Here is a 19,339-nt window from a genome sequence, read left to right on the forward strand (position 1 = left end):
ATTTGCAGTATTACAGACTGAGTGTCTGGTGCGAATCACAAGCGGCGCCCAGTTAGCGACGCGTTTTCCATCAGCCAGCAGTGGTTGGTCTGCCAGAGAGGGTAGGCGGAGCTAAGCGGCTGCTTTTCCAGTCTCTGCAAGTGTTGCGAGTAAACAGTACTCTACTATGGCTGAACAAACAAAGAAAAGATTGATGACTACAGATACAACTTCAGAAATAAGTGAAAATCCAAAGATAAAGAAACAAACTCGACCGTCAGCGAGGGAAATCAAGAGTTACAACCGGAGCCAACCGTGGACGTCACACATGCAACACTGTCTGGATATCTGGGAAGTGTGCTCCCGCAGTTACCGCTTATCACCATAGGTGCCGCCAAAGAGAACTAAACTGAGATCTTTGAGATTATAACTTTAAGCTTCAAAAATATAGGAACCACTCTTCCCTCATGTTTGCACATGCATGGCCTGCAGTAACACTAGCAAAGTTAATATGCAACGTTTGGTTACATTTTCAAATAATACCTTTAATATTTTATGACTTTTTGACATGCAACAATCATTAACACGTGGTTAACGTCGCAAAATTGTCACAATATGCATATGTTGGGTTTAACTAAGTGCTAACATAGGTATGTTAGTTATGTAACTAAAACCCCTCATTTAACTTACACATGTTACGCAGCTTTAAAAAGAGTCAACTTCTACTGTTTGTTTCACATGGGAATCGAACCCCAGTCTCCTGGATGACAGTCTTTGTTTGACCCATCCTTCACCCTGGACCTACATAACAGCATTCAAAAATGGTGCACGAGGGGTCCCTACAGTGTCATATTCTGAGGCATTGGGGCTCTGACCAAGCTGCTGTATTTGACGTCTTAAGCGTGAGAAGCGGCTGAACAGTCACATCTTGGTACGACAAAATAATGCAGCAAGTCTTCCTACAGGTGACTGCAGATGTTGTAACTTTTTGTTTCTTGAATGAATTTATACAGGACTTCTCAAAGTTGTTGCAGTCCAACCGATCATCAACATCTGCTCATTTTTTCTCTAGAATCAGCAGAGGGTTTTAACATCACTGTGACTAGCCGGCAGGGCCAGAGCCAGCTGCTCAAACACACCAGTATAGCTGATTTTAGCAGCCCCTGGTCATTTGATATGGGTTGTAAAGTACTCTTTAAAAGTGCTGACTGCAAAGTTGAGTGGAATTGACCAAGTGATACACTTACAGTTCAGTCTTTATCTCTATGCACCCCTCTTTTTTTCTCAATCCCTCTTTTGCCCTTCCCTGACTCGTCGTTTCCTCCCCTTTCCCTCTCATTCTGGCTTTTTTCTCTCTCTCACCTCTGACCATTTTTTAAACTGTCTGTCCTTCTCTGTATCCATCTCCTCCCCTCCCTCGCTTTCCTGCTGTTGATCCCTAACATATCTCTCTCTCTGTCTCTCTCTCTCTCTCTCTCTAGGTGCTGAGGATAATGGTTGCCTTCCTACGTCTGGTTGTCCCGACGTCTGCACGTGCTCAGACGGCGTGGTGCGATGCAGCAACAGAGGGCTGCACTCTCTGCCCAAGGGCATTCCCAAGGACACCACGGAGCTGTGAGTCACGCACACACACTGACACACACACGCACACACAGAGGAAAAACTGAAACCCAAGAATGTATACGTTTACTTTTGTTCAAATATAACGACAGACAAATGCCAATGAACAGCAGCAGCAGACATGTACACACACACACACACACACAGAGAAAGGGGCATCTTTGTCGATGCTTCCTCTCCAGTAACATGTCACAAGCACACACGTGTGAACACACACAGTCACACACTGCTGCAGTGCAATATTGATGCAGCAGTTTGCCCTCTGCTGCTTCAGGAACTTAAAAAACCATTTAGTAAATAAAGTCACCAACACACTCCCTCTCTCAGAGTGAGACAAAACGGCAGCCTGGGTCGTTCCAGACAGCTGAGAGAGGAGTCATGGACGTGTCCTTGGGTTTTTATCTGAAAATATTTCAATGATTTCTTTTAAAAAATACTAAATTTTCTGATGTGATAATGCCAAAGATACTTCTTAAAAAACCAAGGTTCACTTTTTATGTTCAAAAGCTTTGCCAGAGCAGTGAAGGTGTCAAAAAGTTTGCCCAGTTTGATTCCTTTTTGAATATATATATATAATAAACTGTCCTTACATGGATCCTGATAAGAGAGAAAAATGCTCTTATAAATGTAACTATTTAAAATGTTTAATAATCATTTATTGCCTTATGGTTTCCCTCTACGCAACAGCTACTGCGTGTTTCCAATTTTTTGTCTTAATCTCAAGCGGTATGCCATCCGAGTGATAAAGAAAGAGACCAATAAAGGACGTGTCCACGGCGATAGTTATAGTTAGAATGGTGTAAGATAAAACAAGGGGAGAACAACGTTAATCAAGATAAAAACTAAAGGAAGGAGTAGGAAAAAATCCTCCCTAGGGAAGCGAAATTTTGCACATGGACACAAACAAACACACGGAAAACAGTCTTGCTGTGAAATGGGCCAGCTCTGCGGGGTCAATAGCAGTGATTAGTTATTGATCAGGCTGAAGAAGACACTCCATCATACTGTCCACATGACCTACTTATGACCCGAGAGAGAGAGGGAGAGAGAGAGAGAGAGGGGAACAGAGACCAATGGATCATAAAATGTGTGTGTGCTTGTGTGTGTGTCTGTTAACTTGTTTTTCACATGCTCACAGACACAAAGGATCGGGAGGTGAATGTTATGTGTTTGCAGTGTTAGAAATATCTATCAAAGCTACATGATTTACCGGCAAAGTTCACATCCAAACACTTGTTATCTTCTCTGCTCTCAATTTTAAACGACTTTAAAAAATGTCGAACTTGTGTGTTTAAAGAAAGTAGTCCATTATTTGCAGAGAGTTAGACGAGTAAGTTACACTCCCATGTCTGTTACAAGCATGGAGGCAGTTAGCTTAGCTTAGCATAAAGATTGTAAGCAGGGGGAAACACCAGGTGCGTCTTTGCAACGATCCTAAATCTTACAATGCTTACAGTGAGCTGCTCACTATACATTATGCAGCTTATTACACGGCTACAAATATTGATTTGGAAATGATTTTATTAATTTAAAAATGATTATGTTTCCGTTTAAAAACAGTCCCTTACACTTACAGTCAGAGCTGCATCCAAAGTAACGGCTAACTCTGTAGCCTTCTTAGAAGGCTCTAAGCTAGCTGTTTTTACTCACATTAAATGGAAACATTTCCAGTGATGGTGAAGTAAGACACGGGGAACTGGAGCGCAGGAATCATCAAGCACCTGATTGAGGTTTTCTGTCTCGTCGCTGTCAGAGTCTGTTGAAATTTTTTTTGTCCATTCACGTCTTTAAACCCCACCGTATCGCGTACTGTCTGTTTAATGAAATGGGCAGCTGTGGCTCAGTGGTAGAGTAGGTCTTCTTTTAATCATGAAGGTCGGAGGTTCGATCCCCAGCTCCCTCAGGCTACATGTCGAAGTGTCCTTGGGCAAGACACCGAATAGCTAACAGGTATGAATGTGATGACCAATTGACAGTTGAGCCTCATCCATTAATGTATGAAAGTGTGTGTGAATAGGTGAATGTGATATGTAGTTTAAAAGCAGCTTTGAGTGGTCGCTATGTAAATACAGTTCATTTAATGTTTTAATGTGCCGTCTTCAGTTTTGTAGAGCTGTCTGTTGTAGCCGTCAGTTTTTATGTCGTTTAACCTTTATCACATTCCTTCCACTATTTTGTCTCTTTTTCTTTTTCCCCTCTGTAAACAGACCGACGTCAAATTTACCAGACTTATTTCGGCAGATTGATATGAGTAGCTAGTCCTCCGGACTGTGTGATTAGAGCCGAATCCCTAGCAACGGTCTGTTCTTTACAGCAACGGTCTGTTCTCGAGACATAACAGACCACGGAATGCTGTAATTAGCCAATCAGAATCAAGTATTTAACACGGCTGTGTAATAAACTAAGCTAAGCTGGCTGTAGCTCAGATCTGGCCAACTCGTGGAACAAGTAAGAAAACGTAGCCTCTTTATTTTAAAGCTTATCATATCCACAAAGCACACATTTGAGAATCAGAGGATATTGAATTAAACACACAATGTGCTACGACAAGGTGGATTTAAGGTCTTATAAGCCAACCAACTCAACCCAAACTAAGCTGCCTTTTCACTTCTCTGTCTCCTTCCCTGTTTTATGTGACAGAAGTTGCAAACCCAAACTTTTATGAGCTATGTTGCCATTTTCCTACCCCCATAAGCCTATTTTGTGTATATATATACTGATATGATACATATTAAATTACCTGTGCTCCTTCCTTGCAGATACCTGGAGGGTAATATGCTGACATCTGTGCCCAAGGAGCTGGCAGTCCTGAAGCAGCTGTCACTGGTGTATGTGCCGCTCACGTAACCTTGAACACGACACATATACGCCAAATCCTTGTGCACACAGTTTATAATAAACATGCATATATGCAGAATGATTGGTCTGTGTGCATTAACAGTGTGCTTGTTTCTCTGCAGGGATCTTAGCAACAACAGCATCAGCATACTGGCCCCATATACCTTCAACAACATGACTCAACTAGCCACACTGTAAGGAAGCATGGTGACTCATACACATACTCATGCATATACACATCCCAGCCAAGGTCTTTATGTTATATATGGGTTGTGCGTGCGTGTTTAAGGTCAAAAACAAGGAGATAAATCAGTGTTTTCCTCTCTTTACTTTGATTAATCGCCCTCTCCTCCCTCTTTCTTTGTATCTTCCTGCTTCTTCTTTTCTCTCCCATTTCTTGTCTGTGTCTTTATCTTCTTATTTTCTCTCTTAAAGATTGCTCCATCTTCTTCTTTTCTCTCCCCACATCTTCCTCTGTCTCTTTTCCTGGATCTTGTTCTTGTATTGTCTTCTTTTCATCTCTTCGCTCAGTTTATTGCTTTCAAAAGTTTAGTTTATGTATCTTATCTTTTACATCAATTTACAGGATTTTGTGTGTCCAGGAGAAGCTGACTGTTCCCATTTGCACTTTTCCAACAACGCCCTGTTTCATATTTCATCGAGCTGCACTCATTCACACACTGGGAGCTGCCCATCGCAACCACAGGCTTCTTCTGTTAGCACTCAGATAGCATCAGTGGAACACTCTCTAAATGTTATGCTCAAGACCACCTTGCCAAGGGTGTTTTAACTTTAAATCAGATTTCCTTTATCTGCAAAACCTTGGGCTGTTAGGATTCTGTGTCTAACTTTCATGCCAGATTTTGACCTGAAGTTGGAGATGAGACTTTTGTTGTTTGTTTCCTCCAAGACACCTCTGAGGCCTCTTGGTAATCAGTAAATATGATGAGGCATTACTTTATTGTAGAGCGTCTTGAGCTGAAAATCTGCTGAGAAAGATACATATCAGACAGCAGCAGTCAGCTTTTTACACACGGATCATTATTGCCTGCTTGATTGTGTTAAAATAAAGATAGCACCCTCGCACGGCTGACTTTATCTGTTTTGACCCTGATCAGACTTCTGCCCTTTACGTTTTGTCTCCTTCACTTTCCTTCTTTTTCTAATAGTTACATTTTGGCTCATTAGCAGTTTTATAAGTTGAAATTTGAGGTTTTTGCCTCTGGCAGTTTCTTACCTAAATGTTCATTTAAATTGTAGCCTTATTATATAGTTAACCCTGGTTTAACCTACATTAGCTGTATGTATGTAAATCTGCTCTGTTACCTCTCATGTCTTTGATTTATAAAAAGAGGGGGTATTATGCTATTTCACATTTAAAATATATAAAATATATACAAATATATAATGTTACAATGTTGGATGTTCCGACTAAACATGTTTGAAGTTTCAAATCTGTAGGTAAAAGTATGTTGGAGTAATCCCCAGGCTTCTCGGCTCAGTCTGCAGGCTGCCGTTAACGCCACACAGTTTTTTCTACACATTGCACTTTGTGACATCAGTAGGCTTTAGAGAGCTGGCCAATCAGAGGAAAGCTGGCTTCTAGGGGCGGGGTTTCTTAAAGGGACAGAGCTGATTGAGTCGTTTCAGGCAGAGGCTGCATGAGGGCCTGCACGGAGCACCAGTGTGAGAAAAACGATGAGTTTTTTTAACTGTAAATTATGCTAAGCTACTCCACAGGTATCAAAGAGTCAAAATATGAAGCTTCAAATTCACATAATACCCCCCCTTTAAATCTTGTTTTTATTATGTATACAAAGCTGTAGTCTAAGGGACAAGGGAACATGTTGTGTAACGAGTATGTTCAAGACTAATATTGTAAAACCTGAGTGTGATAAACTTTGTCTCGTGACCTTGTTGTGTCCTCTCTCCTCCAGCATCCTCAGCTATAACCAGATCCGCTGCATCCCGGTCCATGCCTTCGACGGGCTCAAGTCGCTCCGCCTGCTGTGAGTAGCAAGCTTCGTCTTCAAGTGCCGCAGTGGATTCAATATTCAACACTCCCCTTTGCTAGTTATAGCACTGAGCTAAATCAAAGTTTAATCACTCCCCGGGTGCCAGGCCGAGTGCCATGTTAAGACCCAGTCGCAAAATGAGTCACAGCCAACCCATCATTTGTTGTTTCAGGGTACTGAGAAAGATAAAAGTGACAATCTCTCATCCCCTCTTTAATACTCCCTCTCCATCTGCATGCCCTGGCCCCTCTCTCCTCGTCGTGTCCCCTCACTGTCTCCCCCCTCTCTCCTCCTCTCCGTCTCGCTCTCTCTTTTCCTCTCTCTTTCTCTCCGCCCTACGTTGTGTTTGATGAATCGACCTTCAGCCTCTGTTTCTCTCAGTCATCCATCTGCCTGTCCACCCTCTGTCTCACAAACCCACACACGCACACTGTGCACATGAGTTTTGCTGTCTGACCATCCTCTCACACACATGGGAGCAGCTGCAGATACACGAACACGAACATACACATGCTGTTTATGCGGTTAACACTTGACCCTTCATTGCTCAGAGGCAGCAGAAGGTGCTTTTGATTCTTATTAACGCCAAACAAATATTTAAATTAAACGTATATACTTTAGAATATTGAATAAATCTGTTTAAGGAGTGACTGAACACCAGACTGAAAAGCAGTTTTTTGCTGCCCTCTCTGGTTTAAAGTTTGAAGCCAGTTCAACTCTGACTTTACACATTCATGAATAGGCAGGCTGAGGAGTGTTGTTTGTTTATAACCACACGTGTAACCCACCTGTAACCGCACCCCACAGTGATGTCGCAGTGTCCTGTTTGACACGTGAACATCACTGGGGCAAGGTGAGGAGGAGTTAAATCACTGACATCCAGTAAAGTTGACATTTTCGAGGGTATGACCTGGGCTACACGGTGGTGCGGTGTTTAGCGCTGTTGCCTCACAGCTATACGGTTTCTAGTTCAAATCCCAGTTTGGATGTAGTGGGCCTTTCAGTGTGGAGTTTGCATGTTCTCCCCATGTATGCGTGGGTTCCCTCAGGCTACTCTTCCCCCCAAAGACAGGTGACTATAACAAGCCGGGATAGGCTCCAGCCACCCGCTCCCCAATAAGTGGTAAAGATAACGGATAGATGGTGGCTTTTAGCAGTAACTACATTGTCCATTTTCTCTAATGTATTGAATTGAAAAGATAATTCTGCTGCTTTTTTCCCTTGTTATTGCTTCTCTGAATACTTAAAGAATGTTGAATGGTGCAAAATCTGACGTATCTTAACTAAATGTCAGTGCCAGTGTTGATGCTGGAAATCTTGACATTATCTTAAGCCCCTTATACCCTGCCAGTTCAAGGCAGGAATGATGGGGCTAAGTCGTTCTGCCTGTGAGCCGGCATCGGAGGTAGTAACAGAGACGAAACGGCGTCTGTGTAAGCAGCGGAGCCGGCAGGGCGGAACAGCGCCGTGTGTGTGTGTGTTTACAACTCGCGCACGTTTTGCTTCTACAACGCTTGGTCCAATGTAAAATGGCAAAGGGTGCATGACAGTGGAGCATCGTTACGGCGCTTTGGTGAAACTGCAGTGTGAAAAGAGCTTTAGTCTCCATGCAGCCACTGCTGCCCTGCCTGCTGCCTTGCTATGTCATGTGTCTTTTTAGATACTGGATGCCTGAGTTTCCCTCGGGATCAATAAAGTATCTATCAATCTAGTGATACTATAGATTAAAACCTTTTAACTGAAAGTCAGTCAAAGTGCAATAATAATAAGAGATGTGACTCTTTTACCTTGCATTGCTCTCTGTAGATATTTCTTCCTGAACTTTGGCCACCACTGTTTATTCAGGAAGAAAAACTCAGTGCTCCTCCGTCTGAGAAGTCGGCTTTGTTACTGGTCTCCTCTCTTTGTATCGACTGTATCTCTGACGAGGCTTTCACCTTCCAGAACTTTACTGATGGCTTTTTTCTTTTTCCTCCCTCCTTTCTTCCTTTCATTTTAGTTGATGTTACCATTGGGACTGATCCCTCTCTGCCCCCGCATAGCAACTGGTAGCCAGGCAGCCATCACTGTCACTTCCTCATTACCCACAACCCCCTCTGGGCCAGCCTAACGCGGGGGCTGTTAGACCACCGTACATAGATGAACAAACACACACGCACAGATGCACATAAACATGTAAAGTTGCACAGACGCACACACATTAAGTCTGGCACACGCTGACCTGAGCGTGCACACGCTGAATTATGCACACAGAAATCACACACAATTTCCCAACAGTGTTGGTTTGATAGCTGTCCCCTGCTGCAGCCCCTCGCTCTAATGGAATGTGAACTTATATCCAGCAGGCTACACACTCAGATGGCGAGACACAAAGGACACACACACTCTGCAGTCTGCGAGCCCGTCGAGACAAAAGTTTCAGACAGACGTACACACACATTCATGCACAAACACCCAAAGGCACTAAACAGAAATGCACGTACTCACACCGATACACATCAGAGCCTGCAGTTTGTCCCTCTGACACTTTGTCCCTTTCCACACACACACACACACACACACACCACTGTTTGCCAGATGACCATACGAGACAGTTTATATTCCAGCACAAGTTTTATTGCCCAGCGCTGAAAATAAGCGCCCTGTTTATTTTATGTTATTTTTCATGAATATTGTATTATTTTGCCATTACAAAAGGGGATGATGGTGCGTCTGCAGCTGAGGAACAACAAATACGTTCAATAATTTAGCATGCGGCTCGTCAGGGTTGGTGTATTAGCTAGCTGAAAATCGAGTGTTAGGCTGCCGGGCTGTCAGTTTCATGTACTTATGATATGATGGATATAGGGCTGCATGGTGGTGCGCAGATGCCTCACAGCTTGAAGGTTCCCGGTTCGAATCCCGGTTCAGACATAGGGGGGCCTTTCTGTGTGGAGTTTGCATGTTCTCCCCTTGCATGCGTGGCTTTCCTCCGGGTGCTTCCTCCCACAGTCCAGAGACATGCTCGTTAGGTTCATTGGTGACTCTAAAATTGAAAGGTTGTCTGTCTCTTTGTGTCAGCCCTGTGATTGGCTGGGGATCATTCCATTGGTACCGCCTCTCGCTCAATGACAGCTGGGATAGACTCCAGCCCCCCTGCGACCCTGAACAGGATAAGCGGTATAGATAATGGATGTATGATGGATATAAGGCAGGAGGTTGGTTTAGCTCATCAATGAAATTTGTTACTACGCCTTAAATACAGCTTCAACATTTTGATCTGGAGAAAGGCCAGTTAATTAAAACTTGCAGCTGTTTCAAAAGTGGTAATCACAAAGATCGCAGTTTGGTTCTCTTTGGCAGCACCTATGGAGATAAACGGTAATTGCTGGAGCACACTTCCCAGATATCCAGACAGTGTTGCATGTGTGACGTCCACGGTTGGCTCCGGTTGTAACTCTTGATTTTCCTCGCTGACGGTCGCTTTCCTTTTCAGACTGTTTGCCTTCATCTGAGTGTCCAATTTGTTTCTTTTTCTTTGGATTTTCACTTATTTTTGAAGTTGTATCTGTAGTCATCGATCTTTTCTTCGTTTGTTCAGCCATAGTAGATTACTGTTTACTCGCGACTCTTGCAGAGACCGGAAAAGCAGCCGTTTAGCTCCGCCTACCCTACCAAAATGGAGTTGCACATCTTTCTCCTTGTTGCTAAAATTCTCATGAAATACTGGATATTTAATCAAATGGATAACCTGCACATTAAGAGCAACAGTGGGTTAACATCAAGTGACCTCTTGAATATGTAACCAGGTCAGTTTTGTTTAATATTCGTGCTCTTGACTCTTATTTTTGTCTGTTTTCTCTCCTCCAGAACTCTTCATGGTAACGACCTTTCAACTATACCAGAAGGAGCTTTCAACCACCTCACCGCTCTGTCCCACCTGTGAGTGCAGCCTCATACAGTGTATCTGCTTTTGTGGGTCATTTTCTTGTATTCAGTTGTCTTGGATTACGTATTTAATTTGTGTGCATGTGTACGTGTGTGTCCAGGGCTCTTGGTGCAAACCCTCTCTACTGTAACTGTGACCTGCGCTGGCTCTCTCAGTGGGTCAAGGCCGGCTTTAAAGAGCCTGGTAAGGAGAAAAAACACGATGCCAAAACAACCTGAATATTCAATTTTTGTTTGCTACATGTTATACTGTGGGTAACAAAGTTGCAAAGCATGCTGTGTAAGTCACTAAGTGTTTGTTTTGTAGGCATCGCTCGTTGTACCGGACCTCCTGACATGGCCGACCGGCTGCTGCTCACAACACCGCTCAACAGATTTCAGTGTAAAGGTAAATAACTTTTTATTCTGCTCACTGCTCCCCATTTCTTTCCCTACTTCCACCTGCAACAGTACATTCTATTATTTGTCAATACATATCAGCGTTTACCTGTTGTAAGCTCTGGGTTAATCCTTGGATTTAGTCAGATTTGTGCACAGAGAGGTGTTTAAAGCATGGCAGGAATCGCATGTCAGTATCAAGTATATTGAGAGTCAATGAGTTCTGTGTTTGGACTCTTTATGTTCCATCGCAGCCACATTAACTCTGTGAAGTCCTCAGTTTTTAAAGGTTTCATCCTTTTACTTTCTTCGATTAGATAGAGTTGAAACGTTTCGTTTTTGACCTTAAGCTTGTCAGATTCACTTCCCTTCCGCTCGTCTGGGTTCTGTGTTTTTCAGTCTGATGGCTAAAAGTTGAGCGTCCACTCGAGGTTCAGTGGTTTAGGTGAGGCAGACTGCCAGTGGTTTTATTTTTATGTGATTATTTGCATTGTAGACAAGTGGCTTGTGCAAAACAAGAAGGCTTTAATTTTTTGTATTGCAGTTTCTTGGTGCTTTGGTCTTCTCCCAACAGTTTAAAAACATGTCTACATGTTTTTCACAGAGATACCTAAAAACAGGGGGAAATGTGTTTCTCTCTCTCTCTCTCTCTCTCTCTCTCTGTGTAAGCTTTTTGAATGACTAGTAACCTTTCTGTGGTCTTGCCCTGCCTTTTCACCCAATGCTGGGTTTAGCTACAGCAAAGAGAAAGACATTTAACTATTTTTGTTGGGCGCCGATTTAGCTTTGCAGTTAAATCGACTACCAAATACAGAGGCTATAACCCTCAATGCGGCGGCCCCGGGTTCGACACGTCTCATCCCCACTCTCTCTTCCCCCATTTCTGCCACTATCCACTGTCCTCTGTCTTTAAAAAATAAAGGCATAAAAAGTAAAAAAAGCCTATTTGCTTTATTCATCTTATTGTTTTTTACCTTCATATGTGAAAATGCTCCTGTAATAACGGCTTAGCTGATTGACCTCCTGTTTCATATTGCTATAGTCTTACATGCACGTTCAGGACTTCTAAGTGCTGTATAAGTAAAAGTATTATTGTCTCTTCTTAAATAAAGTTAATTGAAGCATTGAATGCACTTCAGATACACACACTTAAGATCAGGATGGAGGGCTTTACAGCTAATTTCATTATAGCGAGTAAGCCTCTTTGAGTGAGCTCAATGTGTTTGTGTTAATATTACAGCTGTGTTAAAGTAAATGATAATAACACTATTAAACTTTATTGACATAGTACCTTTTATTACAAGCGTCCCAGCTCAAACTACTTTACTGTTGCCTACAAGAGTACAAGAGGAGTCGACTTCTAACCTAATCCGCCTCAGGGCGCCTGCTACCTAACCAGAAGGAATAGGAGAGGACTCTTTAGACACAGGAAACTATATGTCTTTAAAAAGTCCTGCATGTGAAAAGAAGCCGTTACAGACAGGCGTAGTCTGCTTTGCCTGCATGTTGGAATAAATGTTGGAACAGGTTTCACAGAAGAAAGTGAAACTACGAGGTGCTCTTTGACTCAGGTGCTGAGATCAAACTGTAGCTGATATATGGAGGTACCTCACATCTTCACACTGAATCAAATCGTCTCTTCCTCTTGCTCCGACAAGCCCTGCCCTCTGAAACAAATCCCATTTATTGCTCTCCTAAGCTCCTGCCGTTCTTATCCTGTAAGGCCTTTTTCTGAACACACCATCCATTAAACTGACTTTGCCTTTGACACGTTCTCCTCCGTGATCTTTCTCAGGTCCAGTAGATATCAGCCTGATGTCGAAGTGCGCCCCCTGCCTGGCGGCGCCGTGCCAAAACAACGGTACCTGCGTCTCTGATTCTACTGGATTGTACCACTGCACATGTCCATATGGATTCAAGGTGAGGGGCATTTTTGAGTGAGGAAATCTGCTGGGATTAGCAAACTTTCCATTCAGTCTACAGATAAAGACGGCTTTACTTCATCTCAGAATAAACAGAGAGAAAAAGAGTAAAAAAGCAGCATGCTAATTAATATCTTCTCCACATTTATAACTTTAATTCTATACCTGTTGTGCATGTAAATCACCTTGATTTTGCACCTTAGTTCTAGCGCCATGTTCTATCTCATGACCCCTTGTACCAGCCACATACACTGTCACATAAATCACCCTTTTTCATTGCTTCCTCTGTATTTGAAATATTGTAAATTATGATATCCAGTCCAGAAGAAATGTTACTTTTCCTGCCCGTCTCTTTGAATCGTCTGCATGCGTGGAAGCGATCCTATAGATGGATAGCCGTGCTGCATAAGCCTGGTGGTATTAGCAGCATTATCGGGCTTAGCTGCGGCCTTGCATGCATAATGTATCTACCTGTTCATCAATAGGGAAATGATGACTGCAGCTGGCTGCGCCCGAGGTATTGACTGATCAAAAGACAGAGGGTGTAATAATTGTCAAGACCCCTGCGTTATAGGGAAGACATGCAAATCTACTAGTGGAGGGGTGATTTGCGCTGTAAGAGGGTGTGAGGAATATGTGTGTGTGTACATGTCGGATTATCTACCAGTTTGTTTGAATGTGTGAGTACATATCAGTGGGTTCTGTGCGCCTGCATGTGTGCAAGCACTTTAAAGATACACTTATAGCCTCACGTGTGCACACACACCTCCTGACCTTTGGGCTTTTACAGGAGGACAAAGCTTTAATCTCACTTTTAATTAAAACATCACTTGCCAAGGTCACAGACTGGGAAACAAGGACTGCGTGTGTGTGTGTGTATGCGTCTGCGTGTGCATGTACATGTCTGTGTGTACTTTTTCTTTTCTGTGTCAGCGTCCACGGGGAAGATTATAATTAAAATGTGTAAGAGGAATCAAAGAAGGAGCAGCGGAGAACAAAGGCGGAGAAGAGAGAGAGAAAGAAGTGAGGAAAAATCTGAAAGGAAGAGTGGGAAAGAGTGAGCGGTGGAAAGAGAGTGAACGAAACATAAACAAATAGCTGCTGTAAGAGAGTAAAGAGAGGAGGAAATAATGAAGATGGATGGCGAGGGAACACAAGAATAAACGTCCTCCTAGCTGCTTTGATCAGAGGAAGTGGGTGTGTTGGCGGCCAAAGGTTTGGCGGTTTGAAATTAAAACTACGGCCGCGGGGCTCGCTGTGTGTGTGTGTGTGTGAAACTCTGATACATGATATAGTTCCAAGTGAAAGCTGTTTATTTAGAAAACAGGTGTGTGGTGAGAAGCGCAATGAATCATGGCAGAAGGCTGCGTCATGCATACATGTGAATGTGTGCATACTGTACAGTACATACAGTGTGTGTAAGCTGAGGGTGTGTGTGTGTGTGTGTGTGTGTGTGAGAGAAGTGTGGCGCAGCTCTTTGGTTAAGTGCTGCTGATGGTTTAGAAATTGCTGTATTTTTGGATTAACCAACCAGAAGAGATTTATTCAACCCTCCGTCTCTCTGCAGGCTATGTTCTTTCACCGCAACTAAAATATTCACAGATCTGTGGTCCCGAAGCAGAAATCTGGTTCAAATTCAAAAGTAAAAAATAAATGGTAATTATCTCAGCTCTCAGCAATAAGAAAGAAACATTTGCAGAGACTGACAGCTTGGTGTGTGGCCCTTTTCAGACTTTATAAAGAGGATATTAAACACGATTTTAAAATGCTGGTAAAGTGGTTTTAAAGCATGGACTGTATTGTCTTTGATTGAATAGGGAGAGAAATTGTATCAATAATTCAATTATTAACTTCTTGCCTTTTCGAACTCCTTTGTTGTCTCCTCCAGGGTCAAAACTGTGAAATACCCATCAACGCCTGTATTAGTTTCCCCTGCACTAACGGAGGAACGTGTCACATTCAGCCCGGCCAAGAAGACCACTTCAGGTACAACAAATATCTCTTATTAACTATGTTTTCTGTGTTGTAAAAAATGTGGCCTGCTTTTCAGTACAGTTTCTGAAAGAATGACAACAAGGCTGCTCCCAGAGTTCACAGCATGAGTTGAGTTGACAGTCCTGCTGTACTGGACATTATATAACAGCTCACTTTGACCTCATGATGGGTTTCCCTGCCTGTGTGTGTGTTATGGAGGTTAGACAGAAAGAGGAGGGTCTATTTGGTTGGATCAGTAAATGACTGCACCCTATCTCACCTCCTCACTCGCTTCAACTACTGTCATTGTGTACATGAGTGTGTCCCATCTGATTCTGTCTGCACACTGTTTCCAAAACGTTAATGTGGTCTAATTTATGTGTGATGACAAACAAATGCTGCAACGGAGCTGAATATATAATATCCTGAATCTGATGGTTTTCTTTACTTTATTTTATAAAGGATTTCCAATTAAAGCTCTGATTTTATGTATATTAAGTATTTGATAGTGAACAATGAACACTTCATGCCATTTTGCCCTTTATTCCTTTGTTTAAATCCACTGCATGCTCGATGAAATAGTGCAAACTTAATGCAGCAGCACAGCTGAGTCAGACCGTCCCATTCTATCAATAACTGTGCAGTGGAAAGTTTAAGAATTGTAGCAATCAGTGTGATCAAAGTGTATGAATGTTATTACCCTCAAAACACGATTCACCAACTGTGGAAAAAAGTAGATCCCCCCTGAAATGTCTCAGTTAACGATAAAGACAAAAACTAGATCCCTGTGTGAGCTTAAAAACAGAAGCGTGAGCGCACCGGTGGTGGTCAGCGAAGGTCAATTAAAGGATGCCGTTACAATTATTCACAGACACACCCCAGCGACGTTGCAAAACAAAACTTTGTCAACAACTTGGAGTATGTTTCGTAGTGATGGGAGCACCCGCCCCTGGCATCCGACCTCACTTATTGTAGTTGCAAAATTAGATTTGCATTTAGCGAGTGGTGGGTGCTAATTCTGGGCCCTGGAAATCCGTGTTACTGTACATAGAGTATTCCTTCTCTTGGGCCATTTTGCCATCTATTCTATGTTTAAATCCACTGCATGCACAATGAAATAGTGCAAACGTAATGCTGTGTCAGACCGTCCTACTCTTACAATAACTGTTCAGTGGAAATATATGTGCAATCAGCTTGATCAGGTGTAAGAATGTACATGTTATTACCTCCAAAATATTATTTATCACTTTAACAATAAAAAACAGCATCCACACAGTTGCTTTTAGGTTTTTACGCAGATGCACAACATAAGCAGAAATCCACACTCCGTACTTTGCACGACCCCTTTATTCATCTATATTAATTCAGGGAAAGCGTACTGCGCTTGCTCGCTTCTTTTTCCAGGAAGCTCCTGTTTCACATTCATACAGTTTCTCACATTCACACCTGGGAGCTGCCCAACACAATCACAGTTTGACTCCTGGCTGTGGAGCAGCTCCACTGGAGACGCTGGGGGTCAAGAGCCTCTCTGTGGCAGTTGTTGAGGGATCGGTTGATACAGAATCTCAAACTGGCTTCATAAACCTCCGGGCTTCTGCCACAGTTGTTTTTTTTTGCACAAACCCACAGCTTGAGTTGTTGTAAATGTTTGGTAGAATTGTGAAAGAATTCCCCTTTCTTCTATTAACTCATGAATAATCCCTTTTGGACCAAGACGATGAAGTAAGAGCATCCAAATTCATGTGGAAACTAGTGCATGGAGATCGAATATATCTCTGTTAGTAGACCGCGGACCAAAATTAATTGAAACGGTTGTTTAAAAATATCATGAAGAAAAATTAAAAACAGTCTTTAATTTGGCACATTTTTTAGCAATCCACCCTTTCGTCATTAAATAAAACCAGACCACATTAGATACACAATATTTAACTCTCTTTAAAACGCTTTGAAGGGCCAAGACGACAGCTTTAGCAGCTGAATGATTTTGTGTGTGTGTGTAAGAGTATCCCTGTGCCTGCCCGGGTCATCAATGTCGCTCCAAAAAATCCCCTCTTTGTCACAGACTCATGACAAACAGCCATTTTGATTGAAACAATTGTCATAAAGACGTTAACCAGACGTCTACTCTTTAAGCCCGTTAACAAGGCCTCTGCCCTTCGTAAAGCTTTGATGTGCGTCTGGCCTTTAACGTCCTGCAAGGTAATGCTATTAGGGGTCTCTTTACCCTTTACAGGTCTTCTCTTAATGTTAATACCAACACAGGTAAAGATGCGTGCCCTCTGAGAGACACAGAGAGAGAGACAGAAAAGAGTAGGAGACCAGACCCCTGTGACATTTTAACATGTTATATAATCAGTTTGGGATATTCAATAAGTCCAATTAGCCTCGGTTCTTAGCAGGGACTCATTTGTCAAAGTATGTACTTTAAATGTCAAGACTGGGATTTGATTAGTCAAACAGTGATCTCTGACCCTGTCGGTGCTCGCAGTGGTTTTCTCATTTGGATTTTCTTTGTCTTAAGTTTCTCTTGAGAACACTTCCTGTTACTTTCTCTCTCCTTTTGTTCTTGTTCCTTTCTCTTTATTTGGAGGCTAACAGCAAAGACAAATTGCCTCTTCGTAAGGTAGCATTTTTACAAAAAAGCTTCAATTTAATTTGAGGCATTTGTGTACTTGCTTAATTAGTGTAGACAAACATTGGTCATTGCCCATTTCTCCAGCTCTGGGTCGCTCTGAGCAGCTATGAGCTCAATTTTAGATACTAGCTAACGTTGTGGTCGATAGATACAGTTTTGTTTTGTTTTCTTATTTTTTTTATCATTAGCTGCTGAAAAACTTTTTAAGTGATATCTTTGATATTAATGAGTATTGCCTTCTGCTCCTGCTATCTGTAGCTCTGAGCAGCTGTTAGCTTATTTTCAGTTACTAGCTAACATGTTGATAAATATAGTTTTGTTTTCTTGATTTTTCATCATTGGCTGATGGAAACCAGACTTCAGCTAAGTGTGTCAGACTTAATTTTGATGTAATATTGTTGATATTAACATTGATTATTGGCTATTGCTCCTGCTTGTAGCTCTGAGCAACTATTAGCTAATTTTCAGTTGCTAGCTACGGTCTTGGCGATGATAGGTTTCTTTTCTTTTCTTAATTTTTCATCACTGGCTGATGAGAACTAGATCATAGCTAAAACTAGCGTGTGTCATACTCAATTCTTAAAGTAATATTATTGTTAAAATTGATGAGCACCCTTTGCGACAGCTTTGTGTAGCTCTGAGCAGCTACTAGCTCAGTTCTTTCTTTCAGCTCGACTAGCTAATGGAGACCAGACCTCAGCTAAAACGAAAGTGTTTTCAGACTTAATTCTCCAAGTGATATAACATTGATTAGCACCCTTTGCTCCAGCTCTGTGTAGCTCAAAGCAGCTACTAGCATATTTTCAGTTCTACTAGCTAACCTGTTGTTGCAGATAGATATTGTTTTTTTATCATGGGTTGAGGGAAGCCAGACCACAACTGAAAGAAGAATGTTTTTGACTTTATTTTGGCAAGTAATAGGCCTGTGACTCCAATGGGGTATTCATATTTGTCTGCTGGATATGTAAGATAGCTACTGAAGGCTAACTGAATACGCTCTTTGTACCTCATGGGCTTAGCTTGTTTTGGAGTCTTCACACAGCTTTAAATGTAGCTTTCTGAAAGCAGCAGACAGACAGGGTGGAGGTAACCATTGCATATCATGCATGGTGTGGGAAGAGAGAGCGAGTGAGATAAGTGTGAGCGTGAGAAAACGTTTGTGAGGCAGCAACGTTGGATGAGAAAAGTCAGAGAGTGAAATATGAGGAGTCATAAATAAAAGTTTTAAAGGTGCAAGTGAGGGGGAAGGACAGAGGATAGTGTCCTACAAATAAGTGTGTGTTTTTGTGCAAAGTCCTTTTTATCCAGTGAAAGTAAGTGGACTTCCTGAAGTAAAAAATACTTGTGAGAGAGGGCAGTGGGGCAAGCTTAGGGGTAGGGGTTGAGTTTATGTTTACCTAAAGTTGGAGTGTGTTTTTGAATGCATGTGATCTAATATAAGGAGTTAACCGGACTTAGATATGAAGGGTGGGAAAAGGCGAGAGAGATCAAGGCCAGGTGAAGACAGAGGAGGGTGAAAAGAAACTGGAGATGAGGGAGATAAGAGAGTAAGGAAGATGAATGGACGGGAGGAGGAGGAGGACGCTTTGATAATTCCTTACCCAGGTGGGCGATGTACGAAGGAAGTGAAATCAAATTAGGAAAAAAAAAAATTGTATCTCAGCATGTTTTCTCTTAGCTCCAGGTGGGTTTTAAAGTTTTTCCCACCTTATTAGAAGATATAAGCTGGAGGAACTTTGACTTCTTGTGTTCATTAATGAAATATCACACAAGAAAGACAGAGTTGACGTGGATCAAAGCATCGGGTTTAAAAGGAAAAGCTGCGTCTCCCTAAATTTTAGTGCAAAACAAGATAGCGGGGGAGGGTTTGTGTGCGGCTGTTAGACTTTAAATTTTGAACAGCCATGTTAAAATTTAATTTCCGCAATAAAATGAGGCATGAAATGATGTCTCTTGTCAGACCACTAAATACAGATATGCTGAGGCTCCAGTGGTGTGTGAGAACCAGCACAGGAAGCAGAAAACAGCACTAGAATACAGATGAAATTGCT

General features: G+C 42.2%; 1 protein-coding gene across 1 annotated transcript in view; it reads left to right on the forward strand.

Annotated features, from left to right (window-relative positions):
- Nucleotides 1–19,339, forward strand: part of slit3 (slit homolog 3 (Drosophila)) — a 295,699-nt gene that overhangs the window by 248,988 nt on the left and 27,372 nt on the right. Inside the window, exons 20-28 of the mRNA XM_069669598.1 lie at nucleotides 1,461–1,593; nucleotides 4,359–4,427; nucleotides 4,560–4,631; nucleotides 6,375–6,446; nucleotides 10,302–10,373; nucleotides 10,481–10,563; nucleotides 10,687–10,767; nucleotides 12,553–12,677; nucleotides 14,568–14,665. Coding sequence (XP_069525699.1) covers nucleotides 1,461–1,593; nucleotides 4,359–4,427; nucleotides 4,560–4,631; nucleotides 6,375–6,446; nucleotides 10,302–10,373; nucleotides 10,481–10,563; nucleotides 10,687–10,767; nucleotides 12,553–12,677; nucleotides 14,568–14,665 — 805 coding nt within the window. The remainder of the gene's footprint in view (nucleotides 1–1,460; nucleotides 1,594–4,358; nucleotides 4,428–4,559; nucleotides 4,632–6,374; nucleotides 6,447–10,301; nucleotides 10,374–10,480; nucleotides 10,564–10,686; nucleotides 10,768–12,552; nucleotides 12,678–14,567; nucleotides 14,666–19,339) is intronic.

Source organism: Semicossyphus pulcher, unplaced genomic scaffold (assembly GCF_022749685.1).
Source record: "Semicossyphus pulcher isolate SPU_LCO1_2020_fin unplaced genomic scaffold, fSemPul1.0.p SCAF_2, whole genome shotgun sequence".
In the NCBI taxonomy this organism is placed as follows: Eukaryota; Metazoa; Chordata; class Actinopteri; order Labriformes; family Labridae; genus Semicossyphus; species Semicossyphus pulcher.